The 26,035-nt window shown below is 38.0% G+C and overlaps 1 protein-coding gene across 5 annotated transcripts in view; it reads right to left on the reverse strand.

The window, feature by feature from the left end:
• Nucleotides 1-8,516: 8,516 nt before the first annotated feature.
• Nucleotides 8,517-26,035, reverse strand: part of mast3b (microtubule associated serine/threonine kinase 3b) — a 42,862-nt gene continuing 25,343 nt past the window's right edge. For 4 of the 5 annotated variants that reach the window (XM_084100316.1, XM_084100314.1, XM_084100318.1 and 1 more), the window contains 14 exons: nucleotides 25,836-25,974; nucleotides 25,625-25,757; nucleotides 25,366-25,531; nucleotides 25,133-25,234; nucleotides 24,618-24,740; nucleotides 24,326-24,438; nucleotides 18,977-19,137; nucleotides 17,791-17,912; nucleotides 17,258-17,458; nucleotides 16,755-16,981; nucleotides 15,874-15,996; nucleotides 14,011-14,147; nucleotides 13,456-13,637; nucleotides 8,517-11,625 (listed from right to left, as the gene is read on the reverse strand). In XM_084100316.1, the coding sequence (XP_083956442.1) occupies nucleotides 10,622-11,625; nucleotides 13,456-13,637; nucleotides 14,011-14,147; nucleotides 15,874-15,996; nucleotides 16,755-16,981; nucleotides 17,258-17,458; nucleotides 17,791-17,912; nucleotides 18,977-19,137; nucleotides 24,326-24,438; nucleotides 24,618-24,740; nucleotides 25,133-25,234; nucleotides 25,366-25,531; nucleotides 25,625-25,757; nucleotides 25,836-25,974 (2,933 nt within the window). In that variant the 3' untranslated portion in view covers nucleotides 8,517-10,621. The remainder of the gene's footprint in view (nucleotides 11,626-13,455; nucleotides 13,638-14,010; nucleotides 14,148-15,873; nucleotides 15,997-16,754; nucleotides 16,982-17,257; nucleotides 17,459-17,790; nucleotides 17,913-18,976; nucleotides 19,138-24,325; nucleotides 24,439-24,617; nucleotides 24,741-25,132; nucleotides 25,235-25,365; nucleotides 25,532-25,624; nucleotides 25,758-25,835; nucleotides 25,975-26,035) is intronic. The other variant, XM_084100315.1, reaches the window with a different exon arrangement.

A 26,035-nucleotide genomic window follows, 5' to 3' on the forward strand; every position in this document is an offset into this window, starting at 1 on the left:
AGCCTGCACAGTGGTAACAAGGCATGATGGATCCATGTTCTCATTCTGTTTACGCCAAATTCTGACTCTACCATCTGAATGTCTCAACAGAAATCGAGACTCATCAGACCAGGCAACATTTTTCCAGTCTTCAACTGTCCAATTTTGGTGAGCTCGTGCAAATTGTAGCCTCTTTTTCCTATTTGTAGTGGAGATGAGTGGTACCCGGTGGGGTCTTCTGCTGTTGTAGCCCATCCGCCTCAAGGTTGTGCGTGTTGTGGCTTCACAAATGCTTTGCTGCATACCTCGGTTGTAACGAGTGGTTATTTCAGTCAAAGTTGCTCTTCTATCAGCTTGAATCAGTCGGCCCATTCTCCTCTGACCTCTAGCATCAACAAGGCATTTTCGCCCACAGGACTGCCGCATACTGGATGTTTTTCCCTTTTCACACTATTCTTTGTAAACCCTAGAAATGGTTGTGCGTGAAAATCCCAGTAACTGAGCAGATTGTGAAATACTCAGACCGGCCCGTCTGGCACCAACAACCATGCCACGCTCAAAATTGCTTAAATCACCTTTCTTTCCCATTCTGACATTCAGTTTGGAGTTCAGGAGATTGTCTTGACCAGGACCACACCCCTAAATGCATTGAAGCAACTGCCATGTGATTGGTTGATTAGATAATTGCATTAATGAGTAATTAATGATGCATTAATGATTAATTAGTTCACTTAAATCTGAAATTTGACGTAGAATAACTTTAAAGTCCCCCTGTAGTCAATCATTTTATTCCTTAAAACTCATCTTTGATCACCAAAATGATATATTTAAGTGTTTTTTTCCTTGGGAAAAAATTATTCATGCCTTAAAATAGCTTGAATGTAACTCTACACCCTTGCCTCATTTAGTATATGTGGTTCTTTGAATATGCAGATTAGCCCCGCCTCCACTCACTCACACCAGCTCAGAGATCCCCTCGTCGACGATCACACGTTGACGTGATTGTTTACAAGGTAGTTTGTGACAAACACCAGCGATTTCAAACCGCGTTTTTGAGACAGTCTTTGGTTCACTGCAGTTTTAAGGAGAAAATGCTAGCAATGGTGTTGACCGATGAATTTGCACATGGTTTGTCTTAAAGTATATTAAAAACACCACATAGACATATAAACAACATTGAAAGCTTGATTTCCACCACAAAACTTTAAGTAGCCATTTCTCTATAGTTTAATTTGATGCTTTGCATTCATGCTAACTTTAACCCACATGCTAAAACAGTTATGGCTGTTTGGGGGTGGGGATAGTTGTAACAGTTCATTACAAATATTACAACCAACCCCTTATGATGAGTCCAGTTATAATCACATCCTCTGTATCTTAGTTTATGCATGCCTTACCGGATAAAAATTATACGCCTCAATTGAGCACATACATTTTTTTGTGACAACCATTTGTTTCTGACATGGGACTTCTGTGAGGTTGAAATTTGCTAAATTGCTTAAGCAAAATGGCTCCAAAAAATCTAAACTGATCACACTTGTAACACAGCTGGTCATTCTTTTCGAAACCTCATGTGATGCTTTCATTACAGTTATACACATTTCAGTCCACATAATCATTGTTTCAAACACAAGATTATTGTAATATGTAATGAGAACATTGGTTTAATCACAGAAACACAACAGTATTATCTTCTTTCAATTTAGTACTTCTAACAATCAATTAATTAAACAGCAAACAATGTTTCAATTCACCCTGGTTGCTGAAATAATTACAGTAATACAGGCTACAGTTGCAACATTAGAAAATATACTTACATAACCTAACTTAATTGAATCCATAATGTTTGTAATAGTATCTATAGTGTGTTATCAAAAGGTGTGATGAAGTTACTGCGTGAAACTGCCTTGAGGATTTGTGCTAGAACAGTTTGCTGGCAATACAGTAAATGTTCTCACTGTATACCATATATGACTCTATACTGTAGTTGACCTTTACAGATGAAGGGTGAGTTACAGTAGTGGCAGTCTCTACCATGGTAATCTGTTTACAGTATCACTGTATACTGTAATGTAAAATGCTGTATTTGATGCCATCTGTCTCCCTTCTACTGATGCATCTCTGATCAATCTGATGTTACATACAGTCATTGACTGTTATTCTCTCTATTGTACTCTATCCTGCTTTATGTTTACAAACTGCAAATCTCTCTGCATGTGCCGTTTTACAATTGATGTGCTTAATCTATATTAGCATAATTTAATGGGTTAATAGCACTTTAATAATTATGTTACATCAACAGTAAGAGACTGGTATCATCATTATGTATTTATCATCTGGTAAGCTGTTTCATTAAGTAATGCTAATACATCCAGCACTTACCGTAGTTAGCATATCATCGTTAGCAATGGTATCAAACTCAACAAAAATAGCATGTGGCGCAGTTTAACAATGCAGTGTGTTTAAACAACAAAGTATTTTTGGAAAAACAGCTCAAAAGTCACCTCAGAAGGAAATCCACATCCAGTTAAGATTTAATCTGCCGTTGTCTGTGTGGTTCAAAAGTGTCTCTCTGTTGAATCAAGCGGTCTAAGATTTGACCAGCTTCATCAAAAAACCTTTCTATCTTTCCAATATTCTGTGCAGATAAAATTCGGGCCACTACAGCAGTGGCAATAGCCTGAGATTGGCAGCTGTTGTGGATCACACGGTGTCTAACCTTCTTACCAGGTTCAACGATTAAGAATCCCGCCTTTATCGGAGGACCCTGAATGGTGGACCGCTCTCTTACGTTCTGCCTCAAATAAGCAGTATAGAGCTGAAGTAACCTCGCCAAACCTGTTCGGTACGACAAACGCAGCGATTCCGCTGTACCTTTAGGGACAGAAGCCAAACGAATCCCATGAATCCTCATGTGCAGGTGGATCGCTGCTCCATTGATCCACTGCTTAATACTATACGTGTTCAGCTGATGATCCAAAGTCATGCTCTCATAAAGCTCGATTAGAGCATATTTAAGCTTCTGGTCATAGAGTTCAGTTATTTCTCCCATTTCCTCGAAGTTATTGGCCTTCTTAGACACCAGTTTGAGGTATTCACTCGCAATGCTGCCGATTTCCGAAGAGTTATCTGATCCGAAAGCCTTTTTAAATGGGTCTGTGGTCACACCATCCGTCTGACCGACGATACTGGACACAAGAGCTTCAAGCAGGAAAGATAAAGCAAGCGCTACAACTCCAACACCTCCGTAAGATACATAAGTGCTTTGTCCGAAAATAGAGGTCAGGTTGGTGTCTAAAGCTCCCAGTTGGTCTGTAGTCAGGCTCTGCCGGACAGTCGCATACTGCTGGTTGAGTGCAATGCTGGAATTTAGGGACAGTAGATTTGCCACCGTCCCATCAAGAGTGATGTCTGGGAGGATCCCGTTGTCCTGGGCAACCCTGTAAATACTGTCTATAGTTGCTGGAGTAGGGGTGCAGGGATGATTTCCCATGTTTAAAATGTTTAATTCTGGTATTCTTAGTTGGTCAAAACATGAAGAGATACTTGTGCAGTGGAAATGGAAATGGAAATGGGTGGAAAAGGACCGTGCCAAAGTACACGGTTTAATCCGTACAAAAGCAAACAATGTGACAAAGTCAGGTTAAACATTAACAGAATTTCGATTGCGAATCTGGTAACTTTACCAAATATTCAACAACAAAGAACACCATATATTTGGCATTTGTAGCCACTTGTGTAGGCCAGTAAAGGTTTTTCCCATGTGGGAAATGTTAAATGTGTGTATCTCTTGTTCATGAAGTACATAGGCCTATGTTTAAAAAAATGAGGTAGGCTAAGATCAGTAATGTACTGAGCCATTCCCATGATTTATTAATTCATCCCCTTGTTTTAGGTCAGCTGTGGCCACGTTGTGTTAATTAATTCCCTTGTTTTAGTGAAAACGTAGCCACGATTGAACTAAATTAAAACAAGGGAACAAATGAATAAAGTGGGCACAAATGAATCATTAACAAATTCATAATTCATGCAACAATCTTTTTCCTGTATGCCATGTGCGTGTAGTAATGACATGGATTTTTATAATTATTTTAATGTTTCTTGAGGTTCAATTATAATGTTAAAATTTTTTGCACACACATACAAAAAACAAATATACAGTTGTAATCAACATTATTCATCCCCCATTGCAAATCAGGTTTATTGGCAAAATGTACAGAATTTTAGCTGTTTACAATGAACAAATCAAACAAAAGTAATTGAAATAGCTCCACACAACAAATGTTTCAAGTGGTTTCCGCAAATTCAACTGACTTCTGCAGTCTCAAAATTATTCAACCCCCTGAATAGAATAGAAATAGAAAGCACAAATCTGCAAAACAGGTGTTGTCTCAAGCTCAGCTGATGCAACTAATCAAGGGCTTCATTAGTTGCACAAGGTGTGCTTGAGCTAGAACACATGAGATATCTGAACTGGCTAGGTTTGTTGTGTGTCACGTTTGAATGCATGTTGTAAATATGGCTCAAAAGTCAAAAGAATGGTCCAAAAAGTTACGAGAAGATATCATTGCCCTTTACAAACAAGGAACAGGATACAAAAAGATTGCGAAGGCACTAAATGTTCCTAGAGACACCGGTGGAAGCATAGTTCACAAGTTCAAAGTTCACAAGTTCCACTGCCTGGACGGGGCAGAAAAAGGAAGCTATCAGCGGCTGCAACCAGATTCCTGAGATGGCAGGTTCAGAAAAAACACTGAGTGGCTGCAAAGGACCTGCAAGACTTGGTTGCAACAGGCACTGAGGTTTCAGCTGAACAGTAAAGCGCTTACTAAACTCCAAGACGTACACCACTACTGATCCAAAAGCACAAGAAAAGTGCTCAAAATCATATGAATAGGCCACAGAAGTTTTGGGATTCTGTTCTGTGAGGCGATGAAACAAAACTGGAACTTTTCGGCCGTATGGATCAGCGGTGTGTCTGGAGGAAGAAGAATGAAGCATATGCTGAAATAAACACTCTGCCTAGTTAAGCATGGTGGGGCTCGGTGATGCTCTGCGGCTGATTTACATCCTAAAAAACTGTAAACCTGCAGTGTGTGGAAGGCAAGATGGATTCATTGAAGTATCAGGAAATCCTAGGAGAAAACGTTATGCCGTCAGTGAGGAAGCTGAATCTTGGACCTTCAGGACAATGATCCCAAGCATACCTCAAAATCCAGCAAGGCTTGGTTGCAGAAGAAGTCCTGGAAGATTCTACAGTGGCCATCACACTCACCCGACTTGAACCTCATAGAAAATCTCGGGTGGGATTTGAAGAAGGCGGTTGCAGCACGCAAACCAAAGAATATTACTGAACTGGAGGCCATTGCGCATGAGGAATGGGCTAATATTCCTCAGAAATTCTGCCAGAAGCTGCTGTCTGGTTATACATCTCGTTTACAGCATAACCCATAACAGCAAAAGGGTGTTCTACTAAGTACTAAAAATGAAGGGCTTGAATAATTTAGAGACTGCAGAAGTCATTAAAAGTTGCATTTTCAGTTGACTTTAGGGAAACCACTTGAAACATTTGTTGTGTTGAGCTATTTCAATTACTTTTGTTTTGATTTGTTCATTGCAAACAGCTGAAAGTCTTTAAATATTGCCAATAAACCTGATTTGCAATGGGGGTTGAATAATTTCAATAACAACTGTATGCAGAAAAAAGATTATTTTCAACCATCATTCTGACTCCTCTAAAAATTGAAATTATAAATTTTCAAAGGGTTGGTTCACCCAAAAATTAAAATTTTGTCATCATTTACTCACCCTCATGTTCCAAACCTGTATCAGTTTCGTTCTACTGTTGAACACAAAAGAAACAGCTGACAGTAGCCATGGACTTATTTTTGTTCTACTTTAGAAGTCAATGGCTACTGTCAACTGATTGATTACCAACATTCTTTGACATATTTTCTTTTGTGTTCAACAGAAGAATAAAAGCCTAAATTCAGTCTGTTCATCATAAAAATAGATCATGTCTCTTCAGAAAATTTGGACTAAACCGCTCAATTCATATGGATTATTTTAACAATCTCTTTATGAACTTTTTGAAGCGTCAAAGTGGTAGAATCATCTAATTGCGTAGATTGTCAATGGAGGGAAAGAAAGCTCTCAGATTTGATCAAAAAGATCTTCATAAAGATGCTCCGAAGATGAACGAAAGGCTTATGGGTTTGGAATGATATGAGGGTGAGCAAATGATGACAGCATTTTTGGGTGAACTATCCCTTTAACAACAATCCCATGGAGCAATCGCAAAATATGCATATACAGTATATATATATGAAGAGTTCAGATGCAAAAGCCTCTAAGTGCCATCTGAAATTTTCTTCTAGAATGATCATTTTTATCAAGCTCGTACATTTAACCCTTGTGCTGCATTATATATTTGACTACGTTGAGTGCATTAATGACCAAAAATGGTCACATATTAAACACTGCCTAAAATATTATATATTATTATTATTTTCCACTTTTACTAACTTAAATATTTTAACCAGCATCAGTCCTCATCATAACTACCAAATATTTATTTAATTTCAGGATTTTAACCCTTTAAATTCCAGTTTTGGTGGCGATACCATCACTTTGTATAAGAGGAAAAAACACAAAAATGTAATTATTGCCACAAGATGAAAGGTGTTATTATTGTCTAAGAACTGACTGCATGGCTGAGTCTGTGCCTCTACGTATGTGAGAAATTAGCAATTAACTTTGAAACATAGACTGCTAAAAAAACGAAGCTGTGTCAAAGGTTCATGTGTGTGCGTAAAATGCGCATGAATCAAATCAAAAGAAAACAATGCAGTGAGAAGCGCTTTCTCTTTCTAAATGCACGCACGCACGCACACACACACACACACACACACACACACACACATACACACACACATCCTACACCACTGACACACACACACACACACACAGAGAGAGAGAGAGAGTATAGACAGAAAGGGTAAAATATGACCTTCATGATATTGTGATTTGTCACTCGCCTAAACACCATGTTTATATTTAGGCCCTACACACACACACACACACACAAACACACACACACACACACACACACACACACACACACACACACACACACACACACACACACACACACACACACACACTTTTGTCAACTCAGACACACATTGCTCTTAGACATCCACACATACCCAGAAACATCATAGATCATTGGAGCCATTAAAATGCTTCATAACATTCAATAGTGCCCCTAGTGGAAACCAGGAAAATAACGTGCATTTCCACCCATAGGGAATACCTGTGTAGTGACATCATCTGGTGGAATACACTATATAATGCAAATATAATGCTTTGACTTCAATATGAAAGGATGTTTCAACATAAATCACGATTCATGTATTAATGACGGCCCCGGCTTTAAACGGCGTTTTAATGGGTTTCAATGGACCATTTTTGGTCATTATGGTGCTGAATGGTGCTATTTGTTCTACACAGTGTGTGTTATACATATTTTGCAAAATGAGATCAAATATTTAAAATTTATCCAAAAAGTCACAATTTTGCCAAATTACATACCATTGGCATTAAAACAGCCAAAATGGTCAAAGAAATTAAACTGAAAATGACCAAAAATGTCCCTAATGCAGCATAAGGGTTAAGTTCAGTAATTTCACTTAAATGGCAATGAAAATTACCTATTAATTGTCATTTAAGTGAAATTACTGAACTTAAATATACGAGCTTGATAAAAATGACCATTCTAGAAGAAAATTTCAGATGGCACTAAGAGGCTTTTGCATCTGAACTCTTCATATATACAAATATTTAAGTATTTTTAAAGCGTAGGGAGACCGGATTGATTATGTCATTCGCAGTGCTTCATAAGAGTTGGCAGAGCTATTGGTGGAATCTGGGAAATCCCTGCATACATAAATATGAAATGGTGTGAATTTGTACATTTTAATGTATGTAAAAGACAACAGCCTTCCAAAGTCAGTAACACATGGTTTAATGACTCACTGAGTGATAATTCAAATAATAATTTATGCGCTTGTCAGGAGCTGATTATATAGGCAATGTTGAGAAAACATGTGAAATGATATAAATGATAAAGTGAAATGATTTCTGTAGATCCAGTGATTAAATGCTGTTTTCAGTGATAGGCACATGACTAGTGGCTGGGGTCTGTGTGCAATTCCACAAACCTGGAAGAGCTTCTGATTGGATAGACTTTTTTTTAGAAAAGAAAATTTAAAATATAAAAAAGATATAGTAAAATAAATAGATTAGGAGTAATTTACTGCCACTGGGAATAACATGTAATCATACAATCAATAAAAAAGTAACTGTAGTCTGAAGTACAAGTATTTAAAATGTAATATATTCGAATTACAAAGACTTAATTTTTGGAATCTGATTAAGCAATCAGGGTTACATGTAATAAGTTACTACCCAGAATTGTGTGTGTGTGTATATATATATAAATATGAAGAAAAACAAAAGTCATTTATATTCCATCTTAACCAGAGACTGATTTATTACAAAACATCATCAGACAAACAGTTAACATTAAAAAATATTTATAAAAAGTATTTTTTTATTTTTTATTTTTACAAACATACCAATTACTAAGTCCTGACAATTCTGGAAAAATGGAAGAACCCATCAGCACAGCAGGTTATAGATGTTGGATTTTCAGTGCTGTGAAGCATTAGTGCGAATGCAACATCGTGACCCAGTCTCGTCTGAACATGTTTAAGAGTGGGTTTGACATCCACAAGACAAACACTTCATCCACTAAAGTCTGTGATTACAGAGGGATAAAATGTCACAACTGGGTCTGCATAACATTAAGCTTTCAATAACATTACTGTAATTCAAAGGCTCGGTTATACTTGACCATTAAACATTGCACTCAGGTTGCCATGCCAAAGTGAATGGTGCATTTACTTAACATGCAGCATGCAAACGTTCGGCTGACAGGCAGGAAAACACAGCCTATTCAAATTTACACCAATTTGTGTCACACAGAGTGTTTACGACTACAGTAGCCTGGTGCATAAAGTTAAACGGAGAGGTCACAATTAACAAACCTCAAAAATACAACAGAATTGTTTTCTTGAATTGGTCAAGCATGTGCCGTTTTTCCTGAAGGTCCAACATAAATGAAGTCCTGACTGACTGATAGCATCCAATTGACTGTTAAACCTTCTCATGCAGTTTTATATGCAATTAAAATACTGTCATATATTAGATCCAAATAACAACTTAAAGTAAAAAAAAAAAAATTTTTTTGGAAGAGTCATGCACATGAACAAAAACATCCAGTCTGATGTGTGCAGTGTCTATTAACAATGACATCACACCAAACTTTAAACAATCTAGCGAAAGCCTCCACCCACTGACTCCAGTTCTGCAAACATTTGTAATTAAGTTACCTTCGCACAGTAGAAATCCATATATATATATAAAATGTAAACATTTCTCCAAGTACAAAAACTTGTGAGTACTCGCGACAGGCCAATGGTCAAAAAACTCATGACGATGTGGTTCGTTACTCAGTGATTTCTTGTGTAAATGAGTTCCGGCCTAGTGTGAGGTGTGTGACTGCATGCTTAACTATTTCTTCAAATATTTCAGGTGTGTCTGTGAGCCCATTCATTTTAGCACCTGTGAAAATTTGAGATGTTTTAGGTTGCAGGTAAACTGAACAAAGCTGGGTGAAAAAGAAAAGTAGAGGAAGAATATTTAAGTAAAAAAAAAAAAAACATGCAAAAACGAATTGTGGGAACTGTGAAAATACATGAAATTTTTTCCTTAAATATCCCAAACATTATCCCTTTCTGGGTTCAATTTTAAGTAAAGAACATTTTTTTTTTAATTCATTAATTAAATTTAGCATCATTTAATTAAACAAAGTATCTGGAAAGGAATTGAATTTAAAATATTCTAAATCTAAATTCATCTTTACAAAATGGTAAAATAAAACAAGGTGTAAAACTGATCTATTTGGTTTGATGCATAAAATTCACATAGACGATTGTTTTTTGACACCTTGACCAACATGTGACTTCATTTCAAATTACTTGTGAGGTTCCCACGGTCGAAGCCCAAATGCTCGACACAAACAGAGTCCTATTTTTCTTTCACACGGATCATTTCAAACACTCTGGAAACCCTTTGAGATTGTGGAATAATACATGAAAAGGGCCACATGACAATTCCATTCAAATATCATTTGAACCTGCAGCTTTTAAAATCACACACAATGTCGGTGCAAAAATGAAAAGCTCTTGGAGGATGAAATGGATTCGAAGCTTTTGCACATTTTCATAGAAAAAAAATCAAGTCATTCAAATCCCCTCCTCAACCCGTTCACAGAAGGTGAGAAAAATGTACTAGCAACCGTCAAGTTTTTTTTTTTTTTTTTTGGCCAACAGCACATCTCCAGTACACTATAAATTAAAAAAGCATACATATTCCCTGCATAAGACTATCATACTTCCATTTACACATTAATAAAATACTCCACTTAGTAATTGTTTGAATTCTGCGTGGCAACAAACGTCGTGATGCCGGGTGCGTCGTGAAGCCCGCGGGGATGATGATGTGCTGCAACAGTCCTTTACTCATTTATCTCTCTTTCAGTTAGCTTTTTTCCTGGACTCTGACGCTTTTCTGGCTTTGCTGCATCTGCAGTGGTCTCGCTGGCTTCACGTGTAGTTGCTGAGGAGCGTTGGGTGTCTTTGGCAGCACATTCAGCCTGAGGTTCAGCTCGACTCAGTGTATGTGACACGTTTTCCTCAATCTCTTCCTCGTCTTCATCCGAACAAAGCCTCCAATCGTCCGCTTCCTCGCTCTCTGATCCTTGCACGGCGATCTGAGGGACCAGCGGATTCCTCCTCGCCATGCACTCCTCCTCCGACTGCGTTTCGCCCAGCATCTGCTTGGCCGACTGAGCGGGAACCCTGTCGTCCGGTTCGTCAAAGCTCACTTCCTGCACGGCTTCCTGCTTCTTGAAGGAATCTCGGCGTTCGGAGAGGTTCAGCTTGCGCATTACAACGATCTGCTCCATTCGGTCACCAGGCCAGTCCCTCATTCTCTGGCCGCAAAAGTACCCACCCAGCCTGCCGTGATCCACCGAATATGTCGCACCACAGGCCACCTCTGCCTCGGCATCTCCCAGTACATCCACCTCGCAGTGGGGGACTTCCAACGTGTTTCTGCGGGGCGCGTGGGGCTTTTTGTCAGCAAATAAGGCCCCTGAGAGTTTCTCCGCAGACTGGACCCTCTTCAGCAGAGGGGAACGTGGAGGTTCTGCACTCCGGGGTCTGACCACATGCCGAATGATCGTGGGGGGCGAGAGGGTCTTGCCGTGGAAGGAGTGGAGGGTTTTGGAGATGCTGGGTAAGGGTGAGGGGGAGCGCTGGGGGGACAGGGCCTGTGGTGAAGAGGTGCAGGCCAGAGGTGACGGTGGGATACTGCTGGTGGACTTCCTTCTCCCCACTTTAGTGTAGCGTTGGTTGCCAAGTTTCGAGCCAAGGCCGTGCAGCGAGCTGGGCCGCATCTGGACCGCTGGTGAACTGGGAGAGCTGGAGCACGGAGAGGCGTTCTGGGGCAGGCTGGCTTCTGAACAGATTGCAATGTTTTGTGACAATTTTAACAATATAATTAATAAACGACATATTTAATATATTATAACAATATATACAATAAACAAAAGTCATTTTCTGATTGAATTAAGTGACTTAGACATAGCAGTGCTGGGTATTGACACAAATTTCACAATTAGATTTTGATTCACAAACTTAAATCGATTTAATTCTGATCTCGATTCAATTCAATTCATTAAGATTATATATCATGTACAGTGCAAAAAAAATTAAACGGTAGCTGTCATAAAAACTATAATGAATATGTAATATACTACATATATTTAGCAAAATGCTTCTCTCTAAAGTTCATTTTTCTGGTCAACTATCAAGCTATGGTCATTGAATTGCTTTTTAGAGTTGCGTGACATTGTTTACAAGCTGTTTTGACGTCTTTCCGAAACATTCATTGAGCAATTACATGATGCATTTCAGTAAGTCGTACTGTATCTTTCAACATATCTTCAGATGTTCATTTATTTTTATGTTGTGCTATAACTAGTAGTAAAAAGTAAGAGATAATTGGTTCACATGTGCTTTGTGCAGCTGCTTCGCTTGAACTGAGGCTACAGCGATCTGTCACACCACAACAATACTTATGACATTTGTCAGTATCAGTGTTCAGTGTTCAAATTCTGTCCGTTTTAAAATATCAAAAGTAACAAAGCTTATTGGGATTTATTGGATGGGAGGTGCGCTACAAACAATACTTTGTGAAGTTGTGTTCATGCAACAACTGAAAAGAGCATAGACTAAAACAGTGGTGCCCAATAGGTCGATCGCGATCTACCAGTCGATCGCAAAGACAATGCTGGTAGATCGCACATAATTTTAAAATATGCTTTTGTTAAATTTGAATAAAAATAAATATAGCATTGTCCTTCCTTCTTTTAGTTTCTGTATAACTTGCACTTGACGAATGAATTTTTACCAGGCGCGATTTTTGTTTATTTGGTTGTCATGACAACTAGCCTGCTTCTGCTTTCCAGCTCAAGAGCTTCGGAGAACAGAGCTGGAAAGCAGAAGCAGGCTAGTTGTCATGACAACCGAATAAACAAAAATCGCGCCTGGTAAAAATTCATTCGTCAAAAATTCATTGGAATTTATGAATGAATGTCATTCATTCATTCATAAATTCCAACCATTTGAATATAAACTGTTTGAAAATGATCAAAACACCGGTCCACCATGACTGATGACAATTTGGAGGCCTGTTTGAGACTAGCTATCAGCAGCTTCTGCCCGGATTATATAAAACTGTCTGATTCCAGTCAGTGCAAGTCATCAGAATAAGGCAAAATGTTGTAGGTATTTTGAGTTTAGTGCTAAAATTGAATATCAACAATGAACATTTATTATTTTTTTTCTTCTTAATTACAAGATTACATGCAGTACTACTACTGTAGTAGCAACAGGCATTTGAAGTGTTTTTTTTTTTTATTATTAAACTGTGTTTTTTAGTTGGTAGTTGGTAGATCTCATTGTGTTGATCATTTTAGAAGTAGATCATCAAGCAAAAAAGTGTGGGCACCCCTGGACTAAAAGATCGATCTTGGGAATTAAGAATTGATATTGGTTCATCAAAATGAGAATCTACTAAAATTGAGAAATCAATTCAACCCAATCCTTAAATATTTTAAATATTTCTTCATTTTATAATATAACAACTGTTTTAAAAGAAATATTTTATTTTAAGAAAATATTTAAATATTCCTACATTTTTATCAATATATATTCTCCAACTTAAACTGATTAATTACTGGTTGACAAATAGTTTCATGTTTTCCATCTATAAGTCGGGTCATACCAGCGGTGTGGTCGGGAACAGGGCTCCGGCAGGGTGTGGTGGGTCCGGAGGAAAGGCTGTGTGTGGGAGAGCCTGGCAGACTCTCGCTGGAGGACACCGAGTGATGCAGGCCGGAGGAGAAACTACGGCTGCTGTGCATGACGGTGCTCTGTTTGGACAGCTTCTTCAGCATGCTGCGCCTCCTGGGTGAACACGAGATTATTCAGGGTAACGGCAAACATCGATGAATGATAAACTCTTGCAAGTGGCATCCAACTGAATGTCCTTACTAACATTAGCGATAGACAAATATATCAGCCAGTAACCATTTCAATGGATAAAATATTTTTGTTGAGTAAATATTGTGTAAAATAAATGTTAATTCAATTTCAACAATTATATGTGCATCTAATTTGCGCTCATTAAACTGCATTATGTATGCAGAGGGATTATTATAGTTTCCACTGTCTACCCTTGCACCGAGTATTGGGATCAGCCATTTAAAAATCAGCCACTAATGATGTAATGTAATGATGTAAAATAATATGAGAGCTTTAAAACAAGAGTTTTCCTGACCGGTCCTGATTGTCCCTCCATTTGCTCCTCTTACAGCGGCGGGCCATCTTTCCTTTACAGCTGCTCTTGCGTGCCGGCCCAATCTTTATAGATGTGTCCTCTAGTGCAATAGTCTGCAGGGACACCTGGTTACCGCTCTGTATATTAAAAAGACCAAATGAAAGTAGATGAAACTAGTTGACAAATTACACAAAATAAATCTATTACACAAAAGATGATCTATTAATCTCCCCTAACTAGTCAGAATTCAATTTTGGTAAAAATATATTACTAGTAATAATGCAATTTGAACTATTAAGAACAATTAAAGGCATCTGCAATTTTATTTTGACTAGTTAATTACATTTTTACTACAGAGAATTTAATTTTACAGGTCCAAACAGAATTACAGACAGTAAAATAAAATGTTAGATTTTTTTTTACTAATCCAAAAATTACATTGTCAATACCTGCCATATGAATTATTACTAGGACAGATAACTAAAAAATTCTATAATTCTATAACTATTTTAGATATCTGTGATAAATGATAAATGATAAACTTTAGTTACGATGCAATGCTGGTCCGATTGTACAAGTGACAATTCCATCATGTCCCGACTCCTAAACGCGAATGTGTAGTTTCGACGCTTGCCTTGTCCAGCGCATTTTGAGAGACAGAGAGAGAGAAGACGCGGCACCGCTGAACACTCACGCGGTTTATGAAATTGCGTCTTGGAGAAAGTTTTAAAATGATTGATTTGATTTTATAATCTGTGTGGATTCATTTAGGCTACTCATACAATCTACATGCTAAAGTGAATCAATGTTTGCGGGGGAATTTCCCGCATTATAAGTGGTAGACCTGCGGGAATTATTAAAATACTCACTGAAGTATTATCTGTTATATATTATTTATTTTAATAGTTCAAAAAGTACAATAAATGTTCAAATTTCGATTTTTTAAGAATTGTTGAAAGGTGTCTTTGGTAACACTTTACAATAAGGTTCATTAATTAGCATTAGTTAACTACCTTTGTTAAGATTAACTAATAATGAACAATACTTCTACAGCATTTACTAATCTTAATATTAATATTAATTTCACCATTTACTAATACGTTATTAAAATGAAAGCTTGTATTTGTTAACATTAGTTAATGCACTGTAAACTAACATGAACAAACAATGAACAGCTGTATTTTTATTAACTAACAATAAAAAAGATTAATAAATACTGTAACAAATGTATTTCTCATTGTTAGTTCATGTTAGTTAATACATTAACTGTTAACTAATTAACATTATTGTAAAGTGTTACCGTGTCTTTTTAATAAATGCAACACGTTCCCAAAGTCATGTGAAATAATCGTGTTACATAATCGTGATTTCAATACTGACCAAAATAATCGTGATTATGATTTTTTCCATAATCGAGCAGCCCTATTGGCTAGTCAATAAAATTGCAGATATCTTTAATCATTCTTCTCAGTAGTTTGAACAGCATTATTACTATTAGAAATTATTTTTGTCAAAATGTATTTCAACTAGTAACGCTATGAGCATTTATTTATTATATATTATTAACTGCATTTAATAATTTTTTTAAAAAACATTGGCGTCTATTATCATATTGCTGTTGCCACACTTTAATAAAACTAAAAAGCCACTTGAGGCTTTGAATAAAGTGATTTCACTATGGTTAAATGTGTTTTAGGCATACAAACATGGTTAAAATAAATAAAAATAAATTCCCTATCAAGTAAGGGTTTCAAAATGTTTTTTTTTTGTGTGTGAAATTCCTCAACTGACATTTTGCTTTTGGTCTAGCTCAGAATATTAAACAATGGTTCAGGGAATCCCAACATGCTGCGGTTCAAATACCTTCAAGAGAAGCTCCATCATCTCTGTGTGCACTAGACCCTGCACAGACTCTCCATTCACATGAGTGATCAGATCACCTGCTCGCAGTCCAGCCTCATGGGCAGGGCTGCTCTCCTCTACACCCTGACAGAGGAAAACAAAAGGAATCAGAATAAACAGACTGAACCATCCATCTTTAAAACTCAATGTCTGAGGCCATTTACACCTGGTATTAAGATGCGTTTTGGTCGATCGGATCACAAGTGGACGATGCTAAATACAGGTGTAAACGTGGTCTAAAATGTTTTGAGCTTGTCCACTTCCAGAGGTAGTTGAAAACACAGATTTGACTGGATTGATTTTGTAGAGTAAATGCTCATGTGGTCGAATGTGTTCGAACAGCCACGAAAGGCCGCCTTCTCTCCGTCTACTGACCTAACGCGTAAACATTATGGGAAGTGCTGGAAGTACTTTGTTGGCTGGAGAACCAAGTTTGGTTGGAAGACGAAAAACGTACCAAGCACAATGTTTTCTCACCATTCCTGATTCCTAACACACTCTCAGCGTTCGGCGTGGTCTTGCGACTATCAGAGCAGAAACGGAAGCTGATGCTCCCGGTATATTTTTCTGTCTCCTTTCATGTTCATATGTAAATTGCGCGTGCTTATTTTGCCAGTTACTTCGAAAGATTTGAAAAAACCCATACATGTACCCTCCCCCCTCAAACAAATCAGGACAGAAGAGGTTGAAAGTGGACAAAAGAGACAGATTAAAACACCAGGTGTAAACGGGAATGTGTCTCCCTTTTCTACTTGTGATCCGATCTACCAAAACACAACTTAATACCAGGTGTAAACCGAGTGTGTTCCGATAAGAGGCTTTAGAAGTGATTATCTGCTTACCAAGACCATGTGGTTTATGGTGTAGATGTCACTGGTCCCCATGTAAACACGAATGGTCTGCAGGGTGAAGCCGTATTTCTTCCCAGAGCTGTGGATGATGATTGGGGGGCGGAGCCTGCTGACGCTGAGTGACAGGTCTCGATTAGGGGAGGAGTCTCTGGATGATGGATTAGAGGAAAACGATCGAGAGGAAATGGAGCGCGCCTGCAGGCCGCCAGTCCCGTCATCTGGGGAAAAGGAAGAAAAATGTGTCACAAACATACATACATATATTCAAATGCACATAACTATAGAACCAATTCTTAATGCGCATGTGAACACCATCAGCGTTTCTCACAGGTTCGCATTTAAAGTCTATGTAGAGAGAATAGAATTTTTTTTTTTTTTTTTTTTTTACATCTGAAACAAAACCATGACATAAAATCTACAAATCCACTCTCCAGATATGAAGAGAACCACCATTTTCTTTAGAGCTGCTATGGTAACTATGTTTGGGGTCTGACCTGGCGTGATGATGAGCGAGAGGGTGGACACTGATGCAGACTTGGGGACCTTGCGTCCTGGTGAAAGTCGCTGTCTGTCAGGTGTCTCCAGCTGGTTTCCAAAGCACTGAGGAGTCCCTTGTTCCCTTGGCGACGAGTGTTTCGTTCCTGTGCTGTTGCTACGAAGTCGGAGTCGTCGCAGGCTGGATACAACAACTTCAGCTGCAGAATTAAAAGGTTTGCATCAAAATAAAACTCCACCCAGTGAATGTAGCACAACATTAATATAATTTACAAGGACTTGAATTTGATTGCTAGGGGACACATTTACTACAGTATATAATTCTGTATGTATATGCATAATAGCAAGAGATTTTCTTTAATGGGTCCTTTTTGACAATGAGGGGACAACAGGATTGGAACATGACAGATCGAACCCTCATTTCCCATCTTTATGTGGCCGGAACGTATACACTACTAGGCCACCAGTGTTTTGAATATTGTGAAGGGCAATAAATTAGTAAAAAAAAGTGGCAATTTTTTAGTCAACTTACCCTCATCATCGGTGGACAGGGCGAATCGTGGCATGGCCTCTAGGCTGTGTGTGCTGCTCACCACTAGGGGGCTCACGGCACGCTCGGGCTGAGATGAGCTGGATGAAGTTCGAGGGCGCAGGCTATAAAAAAAAAAAAAAAAAAAAACCCATTCAAAATGCTGTTAAATAACATCTACTGTGATTGAGCCTCAATGAAAACATACATGTAAGGAATAATGCACATACAGCTGGTTGTTACCGCAAAGTAAACCGCAACAATGTCAGGGTCCTACTTATTACACGGCTACTTGCCACAAAAAAAGAATTAGACAAAATACTTGAGTTGAAATATTTCATTAGCTCATTAAACTCAACACTTCACCACAGAAAACCATTCAAGCAGCTTTGAGCCTAGACCAGTCTTCTGTGTACAACTGCGCGTTTGTGATTTTCTGGGCGAGTCGGAGTGAACTGCGGCACTAATAGAGTCTCATGAATGCGCAGTCGTTCACAGAACACCAAAGGCCAAGGTCAGGACTTTTGAAAAATAATGCATTCAATTTCAGTTTTCTTTTTTTCATCAAACCCTACCGTACACCACCTGAAAACTGACGCATGGATCATTCTGTGATACACTGCCACTGTATGGATGAGAAACGGTTCTAAAATTAAACAAAAACAGTTCTAGTTCTTACCCGTTTATTCTTATAATCCACTCGAGTGTACGAAACATTCGTTTTGGCAACAAGAAGAACACTTAAAAAATATTACCTATGCCAATTACTAATACTGAAATCCTAATTTAAAGTAAGTAAAGTAAAAAACTGTGGCTCAAGATGGCAGCAGCTACATTTGAATAACATGAGCGTGTCTGCAGTGTGATACGAGGGAAATGAAAGAAGCACTGGCCTCGCATACCCAGATGAGAGATCATTTTACAGAATTACTATCATTACAGGGGAATAACTGATCTCAGAACGTCACAACTGATCAGAATCATGCATTTCAGAGAACCATGCAATAAGTAGAATAATATTCTAACCAGAACTTAATACTATAATGGGTATAGGTTTTATTTTTCTGATAAATGTCTATTTATTATAACTTTTTTGTATTGTATAATATGTTCCATCGGTTTGTAATGGCACGTGATGACAGAATTTTTATTTTGGGGTGAATGCATTTCTTGATTCCTTGATTCGCACCTTGCCCTCTGAGCCGAGAGCCTCTTGTCTCCAGTGGAGGCCTGCCGTCGGATCTCTCCAGGAGAGTGAGTGTCTGCCCGGTCCTCGATCTCCTCACTGTGACTGCGGTCGGAGGAGAAGCTCAGGGATGGGGTGGCCAGGTGCTCTGTGCTGCTGTACACCTACACAATTGTGGATGAGAAATGTCAGAGAAAGAGAGAGAAAAATGGCCACACAACAGAAAAATGTTTCCCATGTTTAGCTGGGAAATACAGCAGTGGTCTTGTTTAAAAAAAAAAACTATTTAAAAGCAAAAGTTTAATTACAGATATTAAATAATTATTTAATATCATAGAAATATGCTATTATAGAAATATTCTATGCACCACCCATGATTCATTTATTAAAAGGTATAACTAGGGTTGTCACTAACAATTATTTTGGTAATAGAGTAATCTGTAGATTATTTTGACGATTAATCAAGTTATCAGATATTTTTTCGTGGTAATAGAAATAGACCTAAGCAAAGACCTAAGCCTTTAAAATGACTTGAAACATTTATACCACTGTCTGTTTGAATACTCGATTCGGATTGGCTGGAAGGTGTGCAAAAAAAACATTTAATGCACAGGTAGTACCAAGTCAGTTTAATCACCATTTTATATTAATGCACTGTTTTCATTGAAACGCACATCCGCCACTCGCCCAGAGATCATGCTTCACACACACAGAAACATTCAGGGAGGAGAACAGAAACTTAACGCTGCCCTGTGAATTTTAGTAATAAAACAGCTTCGCTAATGAATTGCTACATTATGTTTCTCATAAACTAGGGGTTACACTGCTATTTTGAAGTAATTAAACTCACAGCTTCATTATTAATAGAGAAGCTGAACAGACGCAGGTATGAATCTCTCTCTCGATAATTAATTCAATTAAATGCTATAATTTATTCATCAAATAAATGCAATCTTACACACTACTTCATCTCTGTGTCTGATTTAAAGAGGGCAGAATGCTAGATCTAACGAGCCTTAACTGATGAAAATAATGTCAATTCCGGTTAAATATTACGCTGCAGACATCAATAACTGCTGCAGTTATTAATGCTGGCAAATGACCATGGTATAAGCGGGATAATCGACGGCTAGCTGTGCATTTAACGATTTTAATGCACTTCTCGTCGGGAAGTTCTTTCCACATTGTGCATTAAAATCGTTTTATGCTAAGCTAGCCGTGGATTATCCCTTACATATAATAACAATGAGACAATAATATTTGGTTCAAATGAAGTATCAAAACAAGTAATCATATGGTTTTATAGACCAACACTGTTTATATTATGTATTTTAACAATCATCTTATGTACATTATGTATTATATTCAAATGTCTGCAGAGGACGCCAACAGCCTGGTGTTGTTACACTTTTCTTGTTTAACATTGACCAAACGACATTTAATTCAAATGTTAACTTAATCTTTCGTGTTTGGACACTACTTTACGATAGAAGTGATTCTTAAACGAGACTAAATGGACATCAAAACATGCAAATTTTTAAATCGCTATGAACAGTTTGCATATTTATAATGTTTACAAATGGTTTGCGTTACAAACTTGATGAAATGGCGCACATTGCGTTCCCAAATAAACGTTGTAAAGTAACCCAAACTCACAGGCTCAGACAGCGTCACCAACCAGACCGTTCAGAAACTGAATACCAGATCAGGCAAAATAAATAAATAAATAAAAATCAAGCCCAACCCCTGCACGTTGTGTCCGAGCCCGGCTGACGGCATTAAATGTAATTATGAGCCCGAGCCCGATTTAGACTTGACTATTTTTAATACGTGGGCCGTTATAATATGGCGGCGCCAAATAATTTTTAACGCAGGTGCTGAGGGGGTGCTAGATATAAATACCATTAATAAATGAGCAAAAATGGGACACTTAATATATAATATTTAATTATTTTAATTATCACAATTAAAGTATTAATTTTATTAAATTAAACAAGCACAACATTCAACATTCAATCAAATATTATTAAAGATTTATTATTATTAATACATTTTTTCAACATAATATCTCATTATTTTGAAATGTGTGCGTGCAACAAGCAAGAAGTGCATTTGTAAATCTGGTGACACGCGTCCATTGATTTTTATTAATACAACTTTTCTGTCAGCGTCTGCTGCAAAGATTAAGTTGACGATCGCCATCTCCTAGTGAACGCGCATATATAGAGAGAAATGCAAATCATGGATGACATAATCAGAAGGTATAGGATAGCCTTTTTCATTCCGTTTTGAATTGTTTCGTTTAAAGAAATTGACGATTGCTATCTCCGTAGTGAACGCGCGCGCGCCTATAGAGAGAAATGCACATCATGGATTAATCAGAGATGCTGCCTATATTTCTTTTCTTTTTGTTTTGTATTGTTTCGTTTAAAGAAATTTACGATCGCCATCTCCATAGTGAACGATAGAGAGAAATGTACATCATGGATTACATAATCAGAGAGTAGGCTAGCCTATTTCTTTTCGTTCTGAATTGTTTCGTTTAATGAAATTTCAAGCTTTATTTAGATATAGGCCTATCTGTCATGTCTGTGAGGCATACACTGAGTTTCGGTTAATTTATGATGAGATTTCAATGCAAGTGACCGCGCCGCGCCAGCGCACGATCATGTCATGATTATTGTCTGCTATATTTTATTCTTATTTATTAAATCCAAGCAATTGGTTAAGATACAATTTTTACAAAACGAAATTCACTTTAAAGAAAGGCCTTTTACAAAACGAAACTTAATTAAGTGGTCAAAATGTCTGACTCCCGATGCATCCCATCTTACTCGTGCTGTTCACTTTTCATTATCAACATAGATGAAAAAAAATAACATTATAATATTTTAACAAATATGAACTAATGCGCTTATTTAATGAACTCGGGGCAAAATGCATCCTCGCAGCAGTGAGTGGGTGGTTGTTTCGGAGATGTGACATTAGGTTAGAGGTGTTTCCATCTCTCACGTTCACCTTTTTATTGCACAATTTACAAATTGCCTCCTAAGTATTTACCGCCTCTCCCTTCTCTCTCTCTCTCTTTCTCCTCCACACTGTCACATGATGACAACCACACATAAGCATTTTAGGCATTAAATAAATTATATTTATATATTATATATAAGTGCCGGTAATGACGGTATTGAAACTGATACCGTTGCTATTTTAAGATCCCGACCCTATCGTGCAGCCTAAGAAAACGGTCTAATAATGCACTTCATGGATTCGCGTACGTGGAATGCGCCACTTCTGTTATTTTGCCAGTTACTCGACACGGGTAAATTGCAATCCACAGGGATTAAAGTGAAAAAAATTCTTCTGACTGAATTTTTTTTTTAGGCCAAGTCATATTCCTTTAACTTTTTACATAGTCGAGACCAATAGCGTTTTAAGGGGAGACGTTTTAAACCGCTTTAATATTGCCAGTAGGCGTATTTTAAAAGCTATTTTAATCTATGAAAACCAGGCAGGGAGCATGTAGGCTACTGTAGAGCACGAACGGCAGCATTGTGACTAGCTTCTGATTGATGGTGACCTAGCACTTTTTTACCATTATTGCCATATTGAAGTCTCCTGTGACATACTGTGCAAAGACGTACCTGGCTGTTTGATTTTTTTAGTCCACGAACTAAAAGGCTTGCCATTCTCCCCCCATTTCGCTAAGCCTTCCCCTTTACTTAAACTTTCGTTAAGTAAAGGGGAAAATATTATATATAGGCAAATTATAACACGTTTACACAAAATTAGTGTTAAAAAAAGTACTTTTCCCCTTTATTTAACATAAATTGTAAGAATATGACTAATAGTAAAGACTAGTACTAATACATAAACATTAGGCCTATGCTAAAGCTATTAAATAGCAGTCCCAAACTAGTTTTTGTTAATATAATGTTGGTATGAGCCACTACAGTCATTTAAAAATATAAAAAATAATACAAAGAAAAATAGTGGCATTTTGGGGTTAATATGGAAACGACAGTTACGATGGTGAATACACAATATTAACATTAACTGTTAATGAAACATGGAAACTGCTCCTGGTGAATAGAATGAAAATCATCCCTGCATTACTTTTATTTCGGGTAATTTACAACGTAACGGCGTTGCATGCTCATAGTTTCTTTTGCACTTGATCAGTGAGGCGATACAGCGCGCGCCGCTGCATTTGCGCGTGCAATTGAGTGTGCGCTACGAGAACAGTATAATGGCTGACAGGACAAGAACGTCCGTTTTTCTGAGGTGAAAAACTTTATTTCAGCGTACACTTATGTCACTGCCTGGTAGTTCCTATTGTGCTGGGTTTTCTGAAGTAGTCATGATTCGCCTCTCATAACATGCTCTAAACACGCACGCAGAGTGGAAAAGGAGGAGCGGAGGAGAGGGGAGCAAGGATCACAGCGCAAATTTGAACTATATCGATATGCGATATGGTCTAATTCCATATCGCATTTCAAAAATATATCGATATATTTTTTATATTGATATATCGCCCAGCCCTACCTGCATTATAAGTGTGTCCATGGTAACCGAAATATAGTTCTACCTCAGCGCTCAGCTGTAGCCTGACATGCACTTTCCGTGAGCGGTAATTGAAAACCCGGAGTGGACCATGAGCGAAGTGATTACAGAATGCTTAGAGTGGAGAGAGGAACGTGCTTTTGCTCCACTCCAGGCTTTGATCACATCCCACTCAGCAGGGTGAATACACCTCGTCTTTCCTTAATTTAAGACTATTCAAACTAAAGTTAAGACATTTATTACACTATGAGAAATGAAAGCCTATTTACGGCCTTAAAATTATGAAAAGTGAATTTAAGACATTAAGGACAGACTGGAACCATATTGACGGAAATCCGTCATAGACTTGCTGCAATTAACGGAAATCCGTCGTAGCGACGGAGAACTTTAATCCCTGAATCCAGGATTTTTTTTAATACTCAAAGTACTCAAGTTGAATTGAGGAATCGTGACAGCCCTAGTAAAACCCATGTGATACTGATACGAGCCTTCATCTCATCTGTGTGTATTTCAAACATTTGTCTGACTACTCTTTTCATACTATTCATTTTAACGCGATAAAATGTGTGGTTTATGGAAGCCTGTTTCTGCCTCCAAAAAAAATAAAAAAACATAAAAAAACAAAATAAAATGGGTAATTAAAGTTTAAAATTAAAAAAAAGAAAAATTCAGTGAAAGAAAGTGGCAAGTACAAGAAATAAACAATATGATTATGACTGTTCAGTCACACACATGTAATAAAAAAGCTTTCAACATTATCAAAATGCGCAGACAGCAAAAGGACCCAACCTTGCTGAAACGATTTGACCAAGAAGAAAACCCTCGTATTTCTAGTGAAGACTCCTCATCATTGGTTTCATCATCCTCATCGGAGGCCAAATGATGGTAGCGTTCAGATCGTGCTACAGAGGAAAGAAAACCAAAGGATTTAGGGGGTAATAGTAAAGTACAATGAAGAAATAATAACTGCACCCCATTGCATAAGGCACAAGAATGCGCTGATATTTCCAGAGCGCTTTGCTCCAGGCATTTATGGACCTCCCAGACCTCCTCTTTCCTGTGTTGAATAAGTGGAACTCACTGTCAAAATAACTAGTGTCATCTTCGGCCTCCAGCTGAGGGATGAATTCAGCTTTCTGACGCAGGAGTCCGTTCCAGTCCAGACCACTGAAGAACAAATGCTGCTTTACTTCTGGAGCCCCACCTACAAACACACGGGAAGTCATACTTGTCCAAATCTCTACATAAAATAGTTGTTTGAAGGATAGCGAACTCTAAAGAATTTGTTTTCAACTTAAATAGGCCATAGCATATTTTTTTTGTCATTTCATTCTACTCGAGGTAATGTTCGTTTTTCATACTATTATATTTTTATAGCAATACAATAGTTTTGTGCAACCAGTTTAGTTTTGGACACTCTCTGGTTATATAAAAAACAACTTTGAGACATTTCTCAGAATATCTTCTTTTTTCCTCCACAGATGAAATATGTCATATGTCTGGTTTGGAACAACACGAGGATTTGCATTTTTGTGCGAACTATATATAGCTACAATTCTTAACAATTGAAGCATGAATGAATGAAAGACAAAGCACCTGTTCCAAGTCTCTCCAGCGGGCTTTGGTTCAGTAATCGTGTGATCATGTCCTGGGCGTCTACAGGAAGAGTATCATCCCCATCTGGCCAGATAATCTCATCTGCGTAAGAAACAGCGAGTATCAAATCCTTTGATCACGGTTTCATTTTAAAGCAGTTGGTAAAGCTTCCTGTTTCTTTTAACAATATCTGTGTCTCACCAGCTGTTTAAAACACATTCATCTGAACTCACCGCTGACAACCTGCCCAAAAAGCTCTTCTGGTGTGTCCCCGAAGAACGGAACACATCCCACCAGAAATTCATATAGGATGATGCCCATGGCCCACCAGTCGACGGGTTTCCCATAGCCCTGCCGCAGGATCACTTCTGGAGCAATGTACTCTGGAGTGCCACAAACCTACAACATAATGATTGACTCTACATTAATATCAATAACAGTTCTTGAAAATTGACATAAATTGTTTCCAAGGAGTATTGTGCTCTTGCCCACCTGCTTGTCGATAAACTCCCTGGTGTCTTTCTCAATGTGGCCCTCATACAGATTGGTTGTCATGTTCATCAGGCCGATTTTGGAGAGCCCGAAGTCGGTGAGTTTGATGTGCCCCATTGAAGTAATCAAGAGGCTGTGAAGGGTTAACAGAACCGTTTAACAAGCTACATTTCCACACAGTTGCCTAAGAGGTTTTTAGGTATTTTCTCACTTGTCTGGTTTGAGATCTCGGTGCACAATGCCGTAACTGTGGAGGTACTCCAGTGCCAAAACTGTCTCCGCAAAGTACATCCTGGTCATGTCCACAGGAAGTGGGCCCATGTTCTTTAGCACATTGGCACAGTCACCACCTGAAGATCATATTAGCCCAGACATATTTATTTATACATGTGTATGACATATACATGCATT

This window comes from Abramis brama (assembly GCF_963993115.1).
Source record: "Abramis brama genome assembly, chromosome: 23".
Lineage (NCBI taxonomy): Eukaryota > Metazoa > Chordata > Actinopteri > Cypriniformes > Leuciscidae > Abramis > Abramis brama.